General features: G+C 38.0%; 1 protein-coding gene across 3 annotated transcripts in view; it reads left to right on the top strand.

Annotated features, from left to right (window-relative positions):
• Nucleotides 1–13,684, top strand: part of LOC134352116 (piezo-type mechanosensitive ion channel component 2-like) — a 627,709-nt gene that overhangs the window by 523,638 nt on the left and 90,387 nt on the right. For all 3 annotated transcript variants that reach the window (XM_063059335.1, XM_063059328.1, XM_063059345.1), the window contains one exon: nucleotides 5,154–5,257. In XM_063059335.1, the coding sequence (XP_062915405.1) occupies nucleotides 5,154–5,257 (104 nt within the window). The remainder of the gene's footprint in view (nucleotides 1–5,153; nucleotides 5,258–13,684) is intronic.

The following is a 13,684-nucleotide window of genomic DNA, read 5'->3' as shown; positions in this document are numbered from 1 at the left end:
GATGAAACGGCATTACTCCGAGGCCAAGCTGCAAAACACAGTACCAATAGCCATGCACAGCACAGGGCATATATTGCACATAAAAGATAGCAAGTACATATAGGATAGCAAGCACATACAATACCTTGAAAAGGTACTCAGCTCCCACAATTATCTTCACATTTTACTGTCTCATTTTCTACATTTAAAATATACTGAAGTAGTATTTTTGAGCTAATTTACAAAACATTATGCATCATGTCAAATCAAAAGAAAAATTCTAAAACCCTGTCCAAAAATTACTAAAAATTAAAGACCAAAATTGTGAGGCTGAAACAGTATTCATGCCCTTTGTGATTACTATGCTAACTCTCCTCAGGTGTAATACTGTATATTACCTTACCAACTCATCCAATTTGCTAATGTAGGAAATTGGAGGATCGCCTGTTTTCAATGAATTCATAAGAATAAATATCACCTGTCTCTGTAATGTCCAACTGTATGGTAGATTTTCAACAGACGAAACCAAAATGAAGACAAAAGAGCATTCAAGACAATTCAGGGAAATGATAATAGAGAAGCACAAATCTGGGAAAAAGTAGACGACCATCTCAAAGGCACTGAACATACCTCGGAGCTCAGTGCAGTCCATCTGCCTAGCCACACTGCCTAGCTCAGGCCACCCTGCTAAACTTAGTTGCTGGAGAAGAAAGGCACTTATAAGAGTGGTTACTCTGATGCGAACAGTCATTCTGCGTGAACTACAGAAGTCAGCGGCTGCAACTGGAGATGATGTTCGTGGCTCCACAATCTCTAAGGCCTTGCACAAAAAGGGTATTTGTGGACGAGTGGCAAGGAAGAAATCCTGGCTAAAACCGAAGCATATCCTTGTCCATAAACACTTTGCAAAGCATCACTTCGAAGATATCATAATGATCTGGAAGAAGGTCTTGTGGTTGGATGAGACGAAAGTGGAAATTCTTGGCCCCAACACTAACTGATACGTGTGGCATAAATCTAATACTGCACATCCGCCATTCCTGGTATAAAATATTGTGGAGGTAGCATCATGCTATGGAGATGCTCCATTCCCTAATTCAATTTAAAGTGGTTCATAGAGCACATATGTCCAAAGATAAGTTAGCGCGTTTTTACTCGCATATTAATCCTTTCTGTGATAGATGTTCGGGGCAGATAGCCTCTTTAACTCATATGTTTTGGTCTTGCCCTACTTTGGAAACTTTTTGGAGAGATATTTTCAATATTATTTCTAAGGTATTAAATATAGATATCTCTCCTCACCCTATTACTGCTATCTTTGGACTACCTAAAATTTCTAGTAATCTTTCCCCTTCAGCCCGTAGAATGATTGCATTTCTTACTTTAATGGCGAAAAGATGTATTTTACAACATTGGAAAGAGCTTAATGCTCCAACTACCTTTTTTTGGTTTTCTCAGACGATTTTATGTTTGAATCTGGAGAAAATTAGAAGTAACCTTTATGATTCTTCATTTAAATTTGAACAGATTTGGGGACCTTTTATTCGATATTTTCATTTAATGTAATATTTACCCTTCTTGTTTTTTCTTCACTGTTTTAATGGAGGTCGGGATTGAGGACGTGATTTTAAGTTTAACTCTGTTTGGTTTCAAGTTAGCCCATTGCTTTGCTTTGCTTTTAGTTAGTTGCACGGTGGGTTTTTTTTTTGGGGTTTTTTTTTTTCTTTTTTTTTCCATTGATATATATAAAATCTAGTATACTATTATGTTATCTTGGTTTCTTATGCTTAAATTACATTGTTTGTAGTATTTTCTTTTTGGTATTGTTATCTTTTGGAATTTTATTATACTTTAACATTGTATTAATGTTTATATGGCTTACCTTTTTTGTATACTTACTCAATAAAAAGATTTAAAAAGAAAGAAAGAAAGAGATGCTCTTCAGCAACATAAAGCACACTGCCAGAGTAACATCAAATGAAGAAAATTGATGTTCTTAAATGACCCAGTCAGAGTCCTGTCCTTAACTGATCAAACATCTCTGGCAAGACCTCCAACTGACCTGGCACACTGACTTGAGCAATTTTACAAGGAGGAATGAACAAATCTTGTTCCATTGCATTGTGCAATGCTAATAGAGATATATCCAAAAAGACTACTGACTGTAATAGCGGAGAGAGGTGGTTCAACTAAGTACTGAACAAAGGGGGATGAATACTTTTGAACTGCTGACATTTCAGTTTTTGAATTTGTATTTTTTCATGCTTTACAATTTTCCCTGTATTTTGGGCTCTGCTGGGAAAAAAAGAAAGTATGTAATTCACAAATAAAAATTCTTTGTTAAATTGATCAAATTCCCTAGTTGTAATACTCACTTATGTGAACAAAGGGTTGGGGGCTCAATACTTTTTCAAGGCACAGTATAAGATATCAATAAAATACAATCACACCAAAAAAAATTGTCCAAGTCCATGAATGTTGCAGCATTCTAACACAATCCAGCTTGTCTTCTGCCAAGCAGGCACTGGGGGTGGGGGGGAGGGGGCACTGACTCCAGCTTGGATGCCATGCCACTGGCCCCCACAGTACTCTGCTGGAGCATGCCAGCTCCAACGCCTCTCTCCTGGGCAGCAGTAAACAGGCAATACCATGGCTTGAGGCCTAGTCCTCATTATGCCCCTGCCATCCACCAATAAATTGGTAAATTAGACTGACTGCAGCATTGCGCGTTAGCAATGTCTAACAGGGTCTTGCCATCACAAGAAAAGCAGCTAAGACAAACACCGTTAGAATGAACACTGCCTTCATGCACCGATTCCTCCAACGCCCCTCTGCCACAGGCAACAGCGCAATCCTCATCAAGTTCAGCTCCTTCAGTTTCTCCACCAATGAGCAATTCACTGATTTAAGTTCTTAATGCCCAGCAGGGTTTGGGATTGAAAAAATATGTTTAAAGAAGACAATGACACTTTTCCTTGTCCCTGTAGAAGCCACTGCATCTGAGCATGCCACCATTTTATAAACCATTCTTTATAAGTGTGTTAGCAATGCGCTAAATCATGCTAATGGCTGGCAGGTTCTCCTGAAAAGAATTACTGCACACACATCATTGCATTTTGGGCTGTTTTACCTGTCCATTTTCCACTTGAGGAGGAGTTGATAACCTCGTGAACTATGTGAGTGGATACATTTCTTACCTGGTCCTTCAACCTTTATCTGATTCTGTTCATACCTTATAGTTATTTCATATTTTCTTATGATATAGGCATCCATTTGACCCACTGAGTCTATGCTACCTCCCATCAATCCTATTCCTCATGACTTTCCTTAACCTGCAAAATGAGTTACTATTAGCCCAAACTGAGACTCGACACAGATTAGAGGAACAGCACTTCAGATTCCATCTTGGTAACCTCCAACCTGATGGCAGGAATATCACAATAATCTCACACCTCTGTTCCCCCTTGTTGTTCCTCTCATTCCACCAGCCCCCATCTCTTTACCTTCCACTGCCATGCACACATTCCTCCCACTGGTTCCTCTCCTCACCTCAAACCCTTGATTCTATAATCCACTATCCTCTCCTATCAGATTCCATCTCGTTCAGCCTTTGCATTTACACCTGTCACCTCTGAGCTTCTTACTTCATTCACTCCCTCTCCCTACCTCTCTATCACACTCCCTCTCACTTGAATCCACCTATCACTGGCATCCCTTTTCTTTTTCTTCTTGATAATGCGCCTCAATCCAAGAAGTTAATTGTTCATTGGACTGTTTTCTCCACAGGTCTTGCCTGACTCATTGAGTTTCACTCGTTTTTCCTGTATTGCTGTACAATTAAGTTTTTTACTTTCCTGTAACTCACTAAATTTTTTAAGTACTTTTTATTATTTAATTCAATTGCAAATGTTTTAAAACATCTCTGGTTGCCAGAGCCATTGAATACTGTGATGAGGGCATAGCACAGCACAAAAGCCATCAGAACAATGGTGGGTCAAGTTTCATTCAGGGGCTTCCTCTCCATTCTCTATCTGCCTCACCACAGCAGAGCCCCAGAACCAAAGCTTCAATGTTACTAGGAAGCCCAAAAGTACAAAAGCCCAAAAGTTGATTGAAATGCCATGATCTGGTCAATACTTTTCACTTAGTATCTAAATGCACAAGTTAAAACCATCTGCTGATTCAACTATATCTACATTTCATTGCCCTCATCCCACCTGCCTTCCTTACTCCCATGATTAAGCAATTACCCTTTAGAAATGTAAATGCAGTGAAAATGTAACTGGACAGAAAGATGTGTGAAGTCAATGACAATTTATTTTCATTATGTGATTTGTTTTACAAGTGAATACTGAATTGATTGTAAGGTATAATATATTATTTAAATAGTTTGTTTGCAATTCAGTACACATGTAATCAATAAATAACTTTTAACAAGTTAACTATTTTTACAGCAATTCTGTAAAGTTAACATGCATTGTCAGAACAACCATGTCTATTATTTGGTATATGTCTAGATGTGCTTCATTAATGTGCTGACATTCAGTCAAATGTAAATCTGAAAACAAACCTTATGAAACAAGCTTGTTATGAATTGTGTTATGCTGAAATTCTGTGTTATTTTATGTTATTTATTGTCCAGATTTTGTCTTATTTAATTTCCATTGAAAATGCATGCTTCTGCATGGAGTATTTAGAACTGAAATTGAAAAATATAAAGCTAAAAATTATGTTTCTAGCGATCGGTCCACGGAATCTACATTTGACCGAACTTCAATTGAGCCTCTGCTTTAACATCTCACTTCCTTATCCACTATACTGACACAGAAATATTGCCAGTCTTTGCAATATTAGTTCTCTGTTTCTCCATCTTTTCTCACATTTTCCATCTGCTACTAGTTCGTTGTTAAGATCTGTCAACCTGGCTACCTCCTCTTGATTTCCTTGTGCATTCCTTGCGTTGGATACAGGTAACAGATTAGTGCTGTACATTCTTTACACTTTCTCTCTTTGACATTATTGTCATGGCAAATTAAGAACTTTCCATCTGTTTTATTCATACCAGCTGGTTAAAATCAAATGACGAAATTCATTATTCCTTTTTGAAAGGTTACATTCAATAGCCCAAACATTTCATTGTTTTTGCACTATTAATGTTATTTTCTCCTGCGTAGTGGTACGGAGTGGAGACTACTATCTCTTTGAGACAGACAGTGAGGAGGAGAATGACGAAGAAGTCAGAGAAGATGAAGAACTACCAAAAAGATCAGGGTTTCAGGTAATATTCTGGAATTATATGGCAGTTCATTAAATAATAATTTTAAAAGGAAGACTGAAGGTCACTCAACATCCTACATCAGGCTATTTGAAGACTATTAATATCTGCAAGGTGTTCCTTAACCATTCAAATAAATAACAGTAATGCATTGATCAGCCTGCATCTGAAAGCTAGATTAATATTCTAGATCAGGAGCTTCTGCACTTCTGATTGAGGTCTGAAGTTGTATTTGAAACATTGACTTTTTTTGTTTTCCAGATGCTAACCATCTACTTAGCATCTTCTACAAGGCCAACAATTTTCGCCCATCCCTCAAAACACTACTTGTCCACAGTCGGGACTTCCTGGTTTTAGACATATCTACTACAAAGGAATAGTGACATACTTCCAAGTCAGGATACTATACAACTTGGAGAGGAACTTATAGGTGGCTGAATTGCTCTATGTATGTTGCTCGTGTCCTTCACTGTAGAGTCATAGATTTGGAAGGACTTGTTGAAGTAGGTTGAAATTTCAGGCTTTGCTGAGGATTGTTCTATTCCCACTACTGCTGGGTTACTTTGCCTTTACCTTGTATAGCAACAACATGACCTTGTATAGCAACAACATGAAACTGAATATCCATTCAGTTGTTAAAAATTCAGGCAAAATCTCACCTGATTATATCTGAACACATGTTTAGTTGGCATCTGATACTAGGTCAGTTTGGATAAGGAACTTCATTACTTCCAGTAAGAGTATGAGGTCCTGCACTTCAAACATTAACCTTTGTCTTGCTGATGCTAACTATCTTTTTTATTCACGTGTGGGATCTAAGCATCTCTACGAAGACAACATTTGTTGACTACGCCTAACTGGAGGCACTGTGATTCCAACTTATCAGACCATGCAAAATATTGCTGTGCCATTGCTGATAACTGAAACCAGGCTGCGTAGGTATACAGATTTATGAGGTGCATAGATGGAGTGAATAGTAAGAAATGTTTTCACATAGCAGAGATGTATAAAATTTCAGAGCACATGCGTAGAGTAAGGGTGAGAGGTTTAGAGGGGATTGGAGGAAAACGTTTTCACTCAGAGAGTGGTTGCAATCTGTAAAGTATTGCTGAATATGTTGTGGAGGCAGGTATTCTCACAATATTTAACTACCTAGTAATTAATTTAAGAAATTGAATGCCACTTGACTGGCACTGGTTAAGTACAGGTGAATGGGATTAGCATGGAAACCCACCTGATGGTCAGCATGGATATGGTGAGCTGAAAGTCCTATTTCTGCTCAATGACTTATTCTTCACTTCATTTCATGCTAGCAGCCAAGGAATTGTTTGCAGTAAACATTGGGGTTTCCAAGAGCAAAGATAAGGGTACTGGAAATACACCTCTGTATTTTAAAGAATCCATGAGTCTTCTTGTGCTCTATCACTGTAATTTAAAATGTGGTTCAGTGAAATTCTCTTTCATAGGAGGAGATCGGATTTGTACTATAATTCAATCAAAGTTCATGTGCCAGAACATGGAAAGACTTAAGGAATTTCCCGGTGAAAAGTTTGGAATTGGCAAAGTAAATCTTTGAAAATTCACCATACAGTTGTTTAAAGGAAGCAAAGAAAACATAGTCATCTGAGGTCTCTTGATGGCTTGTACAACAATGAGGACTTCTAGCGGTCATCATCATCATCATATGACATGGGTGATCATGGTCTATGATCATAACTGTTCTTGGCTAATTCTACAGAAGTGGCTTGCCATTGCCTTTTTTCTGTGCAGTGCAGTTTATTCGGGTGACTCCATCCTTTAACAATACTCCTAAGAGATTGTCTGCCTGGCTTCAGCAGTCACATAACCAGGGTGTGATATGCACCAGCTGCTCATTGTACACTAACAGTACAATATCTAATTGAATAAGTGGGCTCTTTCATAACGTTCCTGCTGATATCCTTCCTTGGAATAACTGATAAGAGAAGTGCATTAAATGAATAACATTTTAAAAATATTTTAAACATTCTATTGCGCGATAACTTTTTAAATCACCATGAATTTAACTAGAATTTGGAAGTGTTTATATCGAGCTGGATGTCTTTAGGGGTCTTAATGTATGCTGTTCTTTTCCATCTTCAAGTTAGACATGTTGTTTGCTTATAATAACTGTTTGTCATTTATTGCACCTACTTAAGCAGATAGACTGGGATGTAAGAATTTCTTCTTCCTGCATCAAAACATGACAAATAAAGTTTCAAGTCAAACTCTATTTTCATGAACGTAAAGTATGTGAAGAAGAACCTTAAATATTGCTTACATCAAGGTTGTGGCAGTGCTTTTAGATTGGCTTGTAGACCTGATCAACTGTGACATAAATCCATGCAGATATGCTACAGATGTAAAGCAGGATTTTGTCAAGTATCTGTAAACACGCATTTTTCTATTGCTGTGTGTATTTTTCTTATTAATTTTTCTTTCTTCTTGATGCTTCTTAATGCAGTATTGTGCCAATTTCTGGTAATATTTTTGTTTCTATTTTGCCAATGTCCAAGGTTAACTACATAGAACTTGTATGCAATTCATTAACCTCTCAGTGACACTGATGAATTCTGTTTTGCGATGAATTTATTTATAGGAAAAAACTGATTTTAATGGATTAAATCGAAGGCAAAAGCTTTTGCTTGAGGTCATTCACTGAAGTGTTGCACTTAAGGTTATTTTTGTAGGTTTATTCTCTGAGTTTTTCTCTTTTTTCGAGTTCTGCATTCACAAATGTAGTCAAAGTCACAATGTACTTGATACAGAAAGAAAAGCAGCAAATTTCTTAATAAAAGAGGAACAAAGATTTTTCTGATATAATCTGGAATTTAAACCACTCGGTGTTCAAATCTTTATTGTAGCTTACATGCCATGGCTCTATGCCAATGAGTCAGCATTTTAGTTAATCTGATAAGCAACGTGACAACACCATTAATACATCTGAAAATAGCAGCATTTTTCAGCACCATTCAGCTGATCTATTCATTTTAGTGCATACAACAATCGACTTCAGAGATGAAAACTCCACATCACCCCAAATTTCATCCAAATGTAAGAAATGCAAAACTGAGGCTCCCAATATGTGTTTTTTTTTTAAATCCCAACCCTCTTCCCTCTCCGGCACCAATTATATTCACCCATAACTCCTACAACCCCAGGCTCTTTCCCATCACCCATTGTAACTATACACTCCTCACCCTCATTGCTTGGATTTTGTCTTCCACCTGTCTCATTCTTTAGATCCTTTAACTATTCCACAAGCTTCTGACCACTCAGATTCATTGATTCAGTCTGTCCCAACCCTGCCAATAGCATCAAAATGATTGCACTATCTGGCTCTGATCACATGTCGTGCTATTTTAAATTGTTACTTATGGAATCTTTTTATTTTCTGAATTTCATCTCTCACTCCAAAGCTCTGAAGTGAGCTATTACCATTGAACATAGAACATAGTGAGATTGTTTAACCTACTTCAATATTAATCTAACCCTTCCTTCCTGGTTAATCCTCATTTTTCTTTCAACCATAAGATTCTCTTAATCTATCTCTTGGTGTTCTGTTAGTTTTTTGTGTGGAGGAGGAGTTGTATTTTGGGGGGTCGATACTCCTGTCCCATTTTGTGCAGAGTTTTGGGGATTGATTATGGGGATGCTATTCCTTTTTGTATTGGGGGAAGGGTTTGATCTTTGTCTCTGAATGACTTTCATGTTTTTTCTTTGTTTCATGGTTACCTGGAGATTACAAATTTCAGAGCTGTATAGGGATACATGCTTTGATAATAAATGAACCTTTAAACCTTTGAGCTTATCTGCTTCTAACAGCACCCCTGGCAGTGCATACCATGCACCCACCACTCTGTGTAAAATAAATAAATAAATAACTTATGACTCTCCCCCCCCCCCCCCCCCGTCACGTAAAATATGCCCTCTTGTATTAGCCATTGCTGCCCATGGAAAAAGGCCCTGGCTGTCCTCTCTTTCCATGGCTCTTATCATCTTATACATCTCCATCAAGTCACCTCTCATCCTCCTTCACTCCAAAAAGAAAAGCCCTAACTTGTTCAACCTTTCCTCCTAAGGCGTGCTCTCTAATCCAAGCAGAATCCTGGTAAATCTCCTGTGCACCCTCTCTAAAGTTTCCTCATCCTTCCTAAAATGAGGTGACCGGAACCGAACACAATACTCCCAAGTGTGGCCTAACATGGCTCTTTAACTCAATCCCCTGAATAATGACACCATATGCCTTCTTAACCACCCTATCATCTTGCACGGCAGCCTGGAGGATCTGTACACCTGATCCCTCTATTCCCTAAGAATCCTGCCATTAAGCTTGTACTTAGCATTCAGATACAACCTCCCACTTGTTTCCAGGTAGTTCTTCATCTGCCAGCTCTCAGGCCTGCTCAGAATCTTGCCAATGCCCTGTTGTAACCTACGACAACCTTCTACTCTATCCACAACACCACGAATCTTGGTATCATCGCAAACTTACTAACCCACACTTCCACTTCTTATCTAAGTCATTTATAAAAATCTTAAAGAGTTGGGGTCATGGAACAGTGAGGATTCTTCACTTACTTCCCATCGTAACCTAGGGTATATCCCGTCTCGGCTCGGGGATGATGCACCATCAATAACTCCAAAAGACTGGAGGTAGAGTAAATACTGAAAGGCTTTTATTAGCAGTCAAATGTGACCTCCAGCATGCTGAGTGTCTGTCCGTGGACTGAGAGGAGGTCTGTGGGAGGAGCCACAGAGGCAGTCAGCAGAGGGGCGTGTCCAGACAGGTAACCCAGTTACAACATACATAGATATATATATATATAATGTATGTATGTATGGTTTACTACAGGGGACTTATCTATACTAATATTTTTCAAAAATTTCAACACATCCTCTTCCTTAGCCTTGACATCTTCCAACACATTAGCCTGTTCTACACTAATCTCACCTTCATCAAGGTCCCTCTCACTAGTGAATATTGAAGCAAAGTATTCATTTAGGAACTCCCCTGCCTCCTCTGACTCTAGGTTTCCTCTGTAATCCCTATTGGTCCTACACTTACTACAATCATCCTCCTGTTCTTAACTTACATGTAGAATGCCTTGGGGTTTTCCTCAGTCCTACTCACCAAGGTCCTTTCATGCCCCCTTTCTTGATTTCCTTCCTGGTTACTTTATAACTTTCAAGAGCCCAGATTGATTTTTGCTTCCTACATGTTAAGTCGTCTTCCTTCTTGCTCTTAACTATATGTTCGACCTCTCTTGTCAACAATGGTTCCCTCACCCTACCATTCTTTCGCTGCCTCAATTGGACAAACCTATCTCAAATCAAATGTAAATGCTCCCTGAACAACCTCCACATTTCTGTTGTACATTTCCCTGAGGACATCTTTTCCCAATTTACGCTGCAAAGTTCCAGCTTAATAGCATCATAACCAACTCTCTCCCAATTAAATACTTCCCCATACAGTCTGTTCCTATCCCTGTCCAAGGCTATGCTAAAGGTCAGGGATTTGTGGTAACTGTCTCCGAAATCCTTGTCCACCGAGAGATCTGTCACCTGACCAAGTTCAATGCCTAGTACTAGATCCAATATGGCCTCTCCTCTAATGAACCTGTCTACATTTTCTATCAGGAATCCTAACAAATTCTGCCCTATATAAACCTCTTGCACCTACCAAACATAGCAAATAACTAGTGGTTAAATTACTATACTGGCATCCAGAGGCTTTGAGCATTGATACAGTAACATTTCAAATTCTACCCTGAAATTTTTATTCAAGTAATTAAAAGCCCCTAAAATTCAGAAGCAAAATACTATGAAATTGGTGTATCAAAAGGAAAACCATGGGAAAGGAAATCTGTCATCATGATCTGTTCTAAATATCATTCTGGGCCCAACAACAGGCTGATACTGAACTGCCCCAGCGTTCAGGGGCAATTAGAGATGTTTATGGCCACATTCTAAAAGGGAACTAAAATTCCTGGACACTTTCAAAGTACTTTTGAACCAATGGCAAAAGGCAACTATAACATTGGCTTCCTAAATTCTGGTGCTACCCATATCCACTGATGTAAAATACCTCATACACAATGCTTCAACCTCAGACCTTTTTGACCAATCCTGTCAGGGACGGGAGCCTCTGCACTGTATGCAAATGTCACAAAAGTTAGTGGTGCTGTGGCTGTCAAGGAAGTTGTTTTAGACTACAGCAATATATTAGATCAGATGAGAAGTTGAGGATAGTCAGCTGATGGAATTTAATTCTAACAAGTACAAGGTGCTGCATTGTAGGGAGTCGAATAGTGGCAGGATATAAATGGTAGGTTGCTGAGGAACGTTGATGAACAGAAGGACCTGGTGTTTATGTACTTGGTTCCCGGGAATGCCTAAGAAAGGTAGATTATGTGGTCAAGGAAGAACCAGTTGACATTCATATTTTCACAGGTTGGGGTATAGAATATAGAAGTTGAAAAGTTATGTTAGACTGCACAGGAAGTATTGTGTGCAGTTTTGGTTGCCACTTAATAGGAAGGATGTGGTTGCACTGGAAAGAGTGAAGAGGAGGTTTATCATGATGTTACTTGGTTTGGAGAATGTTTGTTATGGAGAGAATTTGTATAGGCTGTGTTGGCTTTCTCTGGAGCTGAGGAGGTAGATAAATCATTTGATAGAGGGATATAAAATTGCAAAAGGCAGAGATAGTGTCGATAGTCAGAATCTTTCTCCTCTCTGTAGGTTATCAAAAACTAGTACAAATGCTTAAGATGAGAGAAAGGAGTTTTAAAGGGATTTGAGTGGAGAGTATTTTACAAAGTTTTTTTTATATTTAACTTTGTTACATTTTGGGGTGAAACCATTTGTCAGGTCAAAACGGGATTAGTTCATAAGAGAAAAAAAAGGTCCACTATATTCCACCTTATGACTTACTTATTACCTCAAATGTAAGGAGGAAAATCTAATTACTTCAAGCAACGCACATGAAAGTTGCTGGTGAACGCAGCAGGCCAGGCAGCAACTTTGATGTGTGTTGCTTGAATTTCCAGCATCTGCAGAATTCCTAGTGTTTAAATCTAATTACTTTTCTGTTTTAAGCACAGATAATTTAGAAATTCAGAATATTTATTTTCAGGAGGAATCTCAGCACTAATCCAAATCAACTGTTGCTATTTTTGCTTCTTCATGTAAACCAAAGATAAATAACATCCCAGATGAATGTAAAACCTTAAAACACTAACATGAGTTTTTCCTCAAAGATCTTGAAAAAGATCTTAGGGCCTCTCTACTAACAATTGCCTCACTTTGTCCTTCTCCTTAGAGAGCAGTTCGGAAATTTGCATCAGCCATGATAGCATTGCCAAGGTCTATCCTAAAACTACCAAAAACCATACTTCAGTTGGTAGCCAGAGGTGTAAAGGTATTTCTTAGATATTCCATGGGTGTGTTCAGTCATTGTATCTCATTCTAAGATCTGTCATCTCACTTAATACAGTAAACTCCCACTAGCTGGCAGTTCTTTGGATGTACAGCATTTTGAATGAAGATTTTTTGTTTCTGAATTGACTGAAATGGTTTAAAAAATAAAACATGGATGTTAAAGCACAATGGTACAATTATCATGTAATGTCTATTTATATCAGTGGAAGTGATCAGACAATTTGTTATTGCTGTCATCTCCTGGGAGTGCCAGTAAGTGGAATTGCAGTTTCCCTCATTAATTAGTATCATTTTAGTTGATTGTAACTGGCTTTCTACCTGCATGGTTTACTTATTCTAAGATATTGCATAGAAAGATGGGTAGTTGAAAAGTTGACGAGGAAAAAATTAATATCAAATATAAAGCAAAATTGAACTGAATACAATTATCTGGAAATATTACAATTTCAATCAATATGCAAGACTTGTGGATAAGCAAAATGCAAAGCTAATCCAGAATGCAACAATTACTGTAATTTAACATTACTATTAAAGGCAAATTAAATACATTGAATGTGTAAAATCAAAGGACATTTTTGTGGAAATACCTATTTGTGAGATTTCAATGATATATTAAAACAGGTGTGACTAACTTTTAAGAAAGTTGAAGAAAAAAAATGGAAGTATGAAATTTGATAGTTTTTGTAGAGCTGCAGCGATAGTATCTTCTGACTACTGATTGATTTTGTATATTCTTTTGTTTGTGCTCTGTGCATCTAATAGATTAAACAAACATTTTTGTTTCAGTTTTGCAAAAGGTGCATGCCTTGCATTAACGCTTGCTTTACACCGGAGTTGCAGTTTCAGGCTTTTATCATGCTTGCTTTGCATGTGTGTGCGGACACTACTGGTAACACCAACTGTGGGGCACAAAATGTCAAGATAATATTGTAGAAACCAGAAATTATTCTTGTGTGTCAAAAAAAATCG

Source organism: Mobula hypostoma, chromosome 1, assembly GCF_963921235.1.
Source record: "Mobula hypostoma chromosome 1, sMobHyp1.1, whole genome shotgun sequence".
Classification (NCBI taxonomy): Eukaryota; Metazoa; Chordata; class Chondrichthyes; order Myliobatiformes; family Myliobatidae; genus Mobula; species Mobula hypostoma.
The sequence above is the reverse complement of the archived record's forward strand: the minus strand, read 5'-3'. Positions and strand labels throughout refer to the sequence as shown.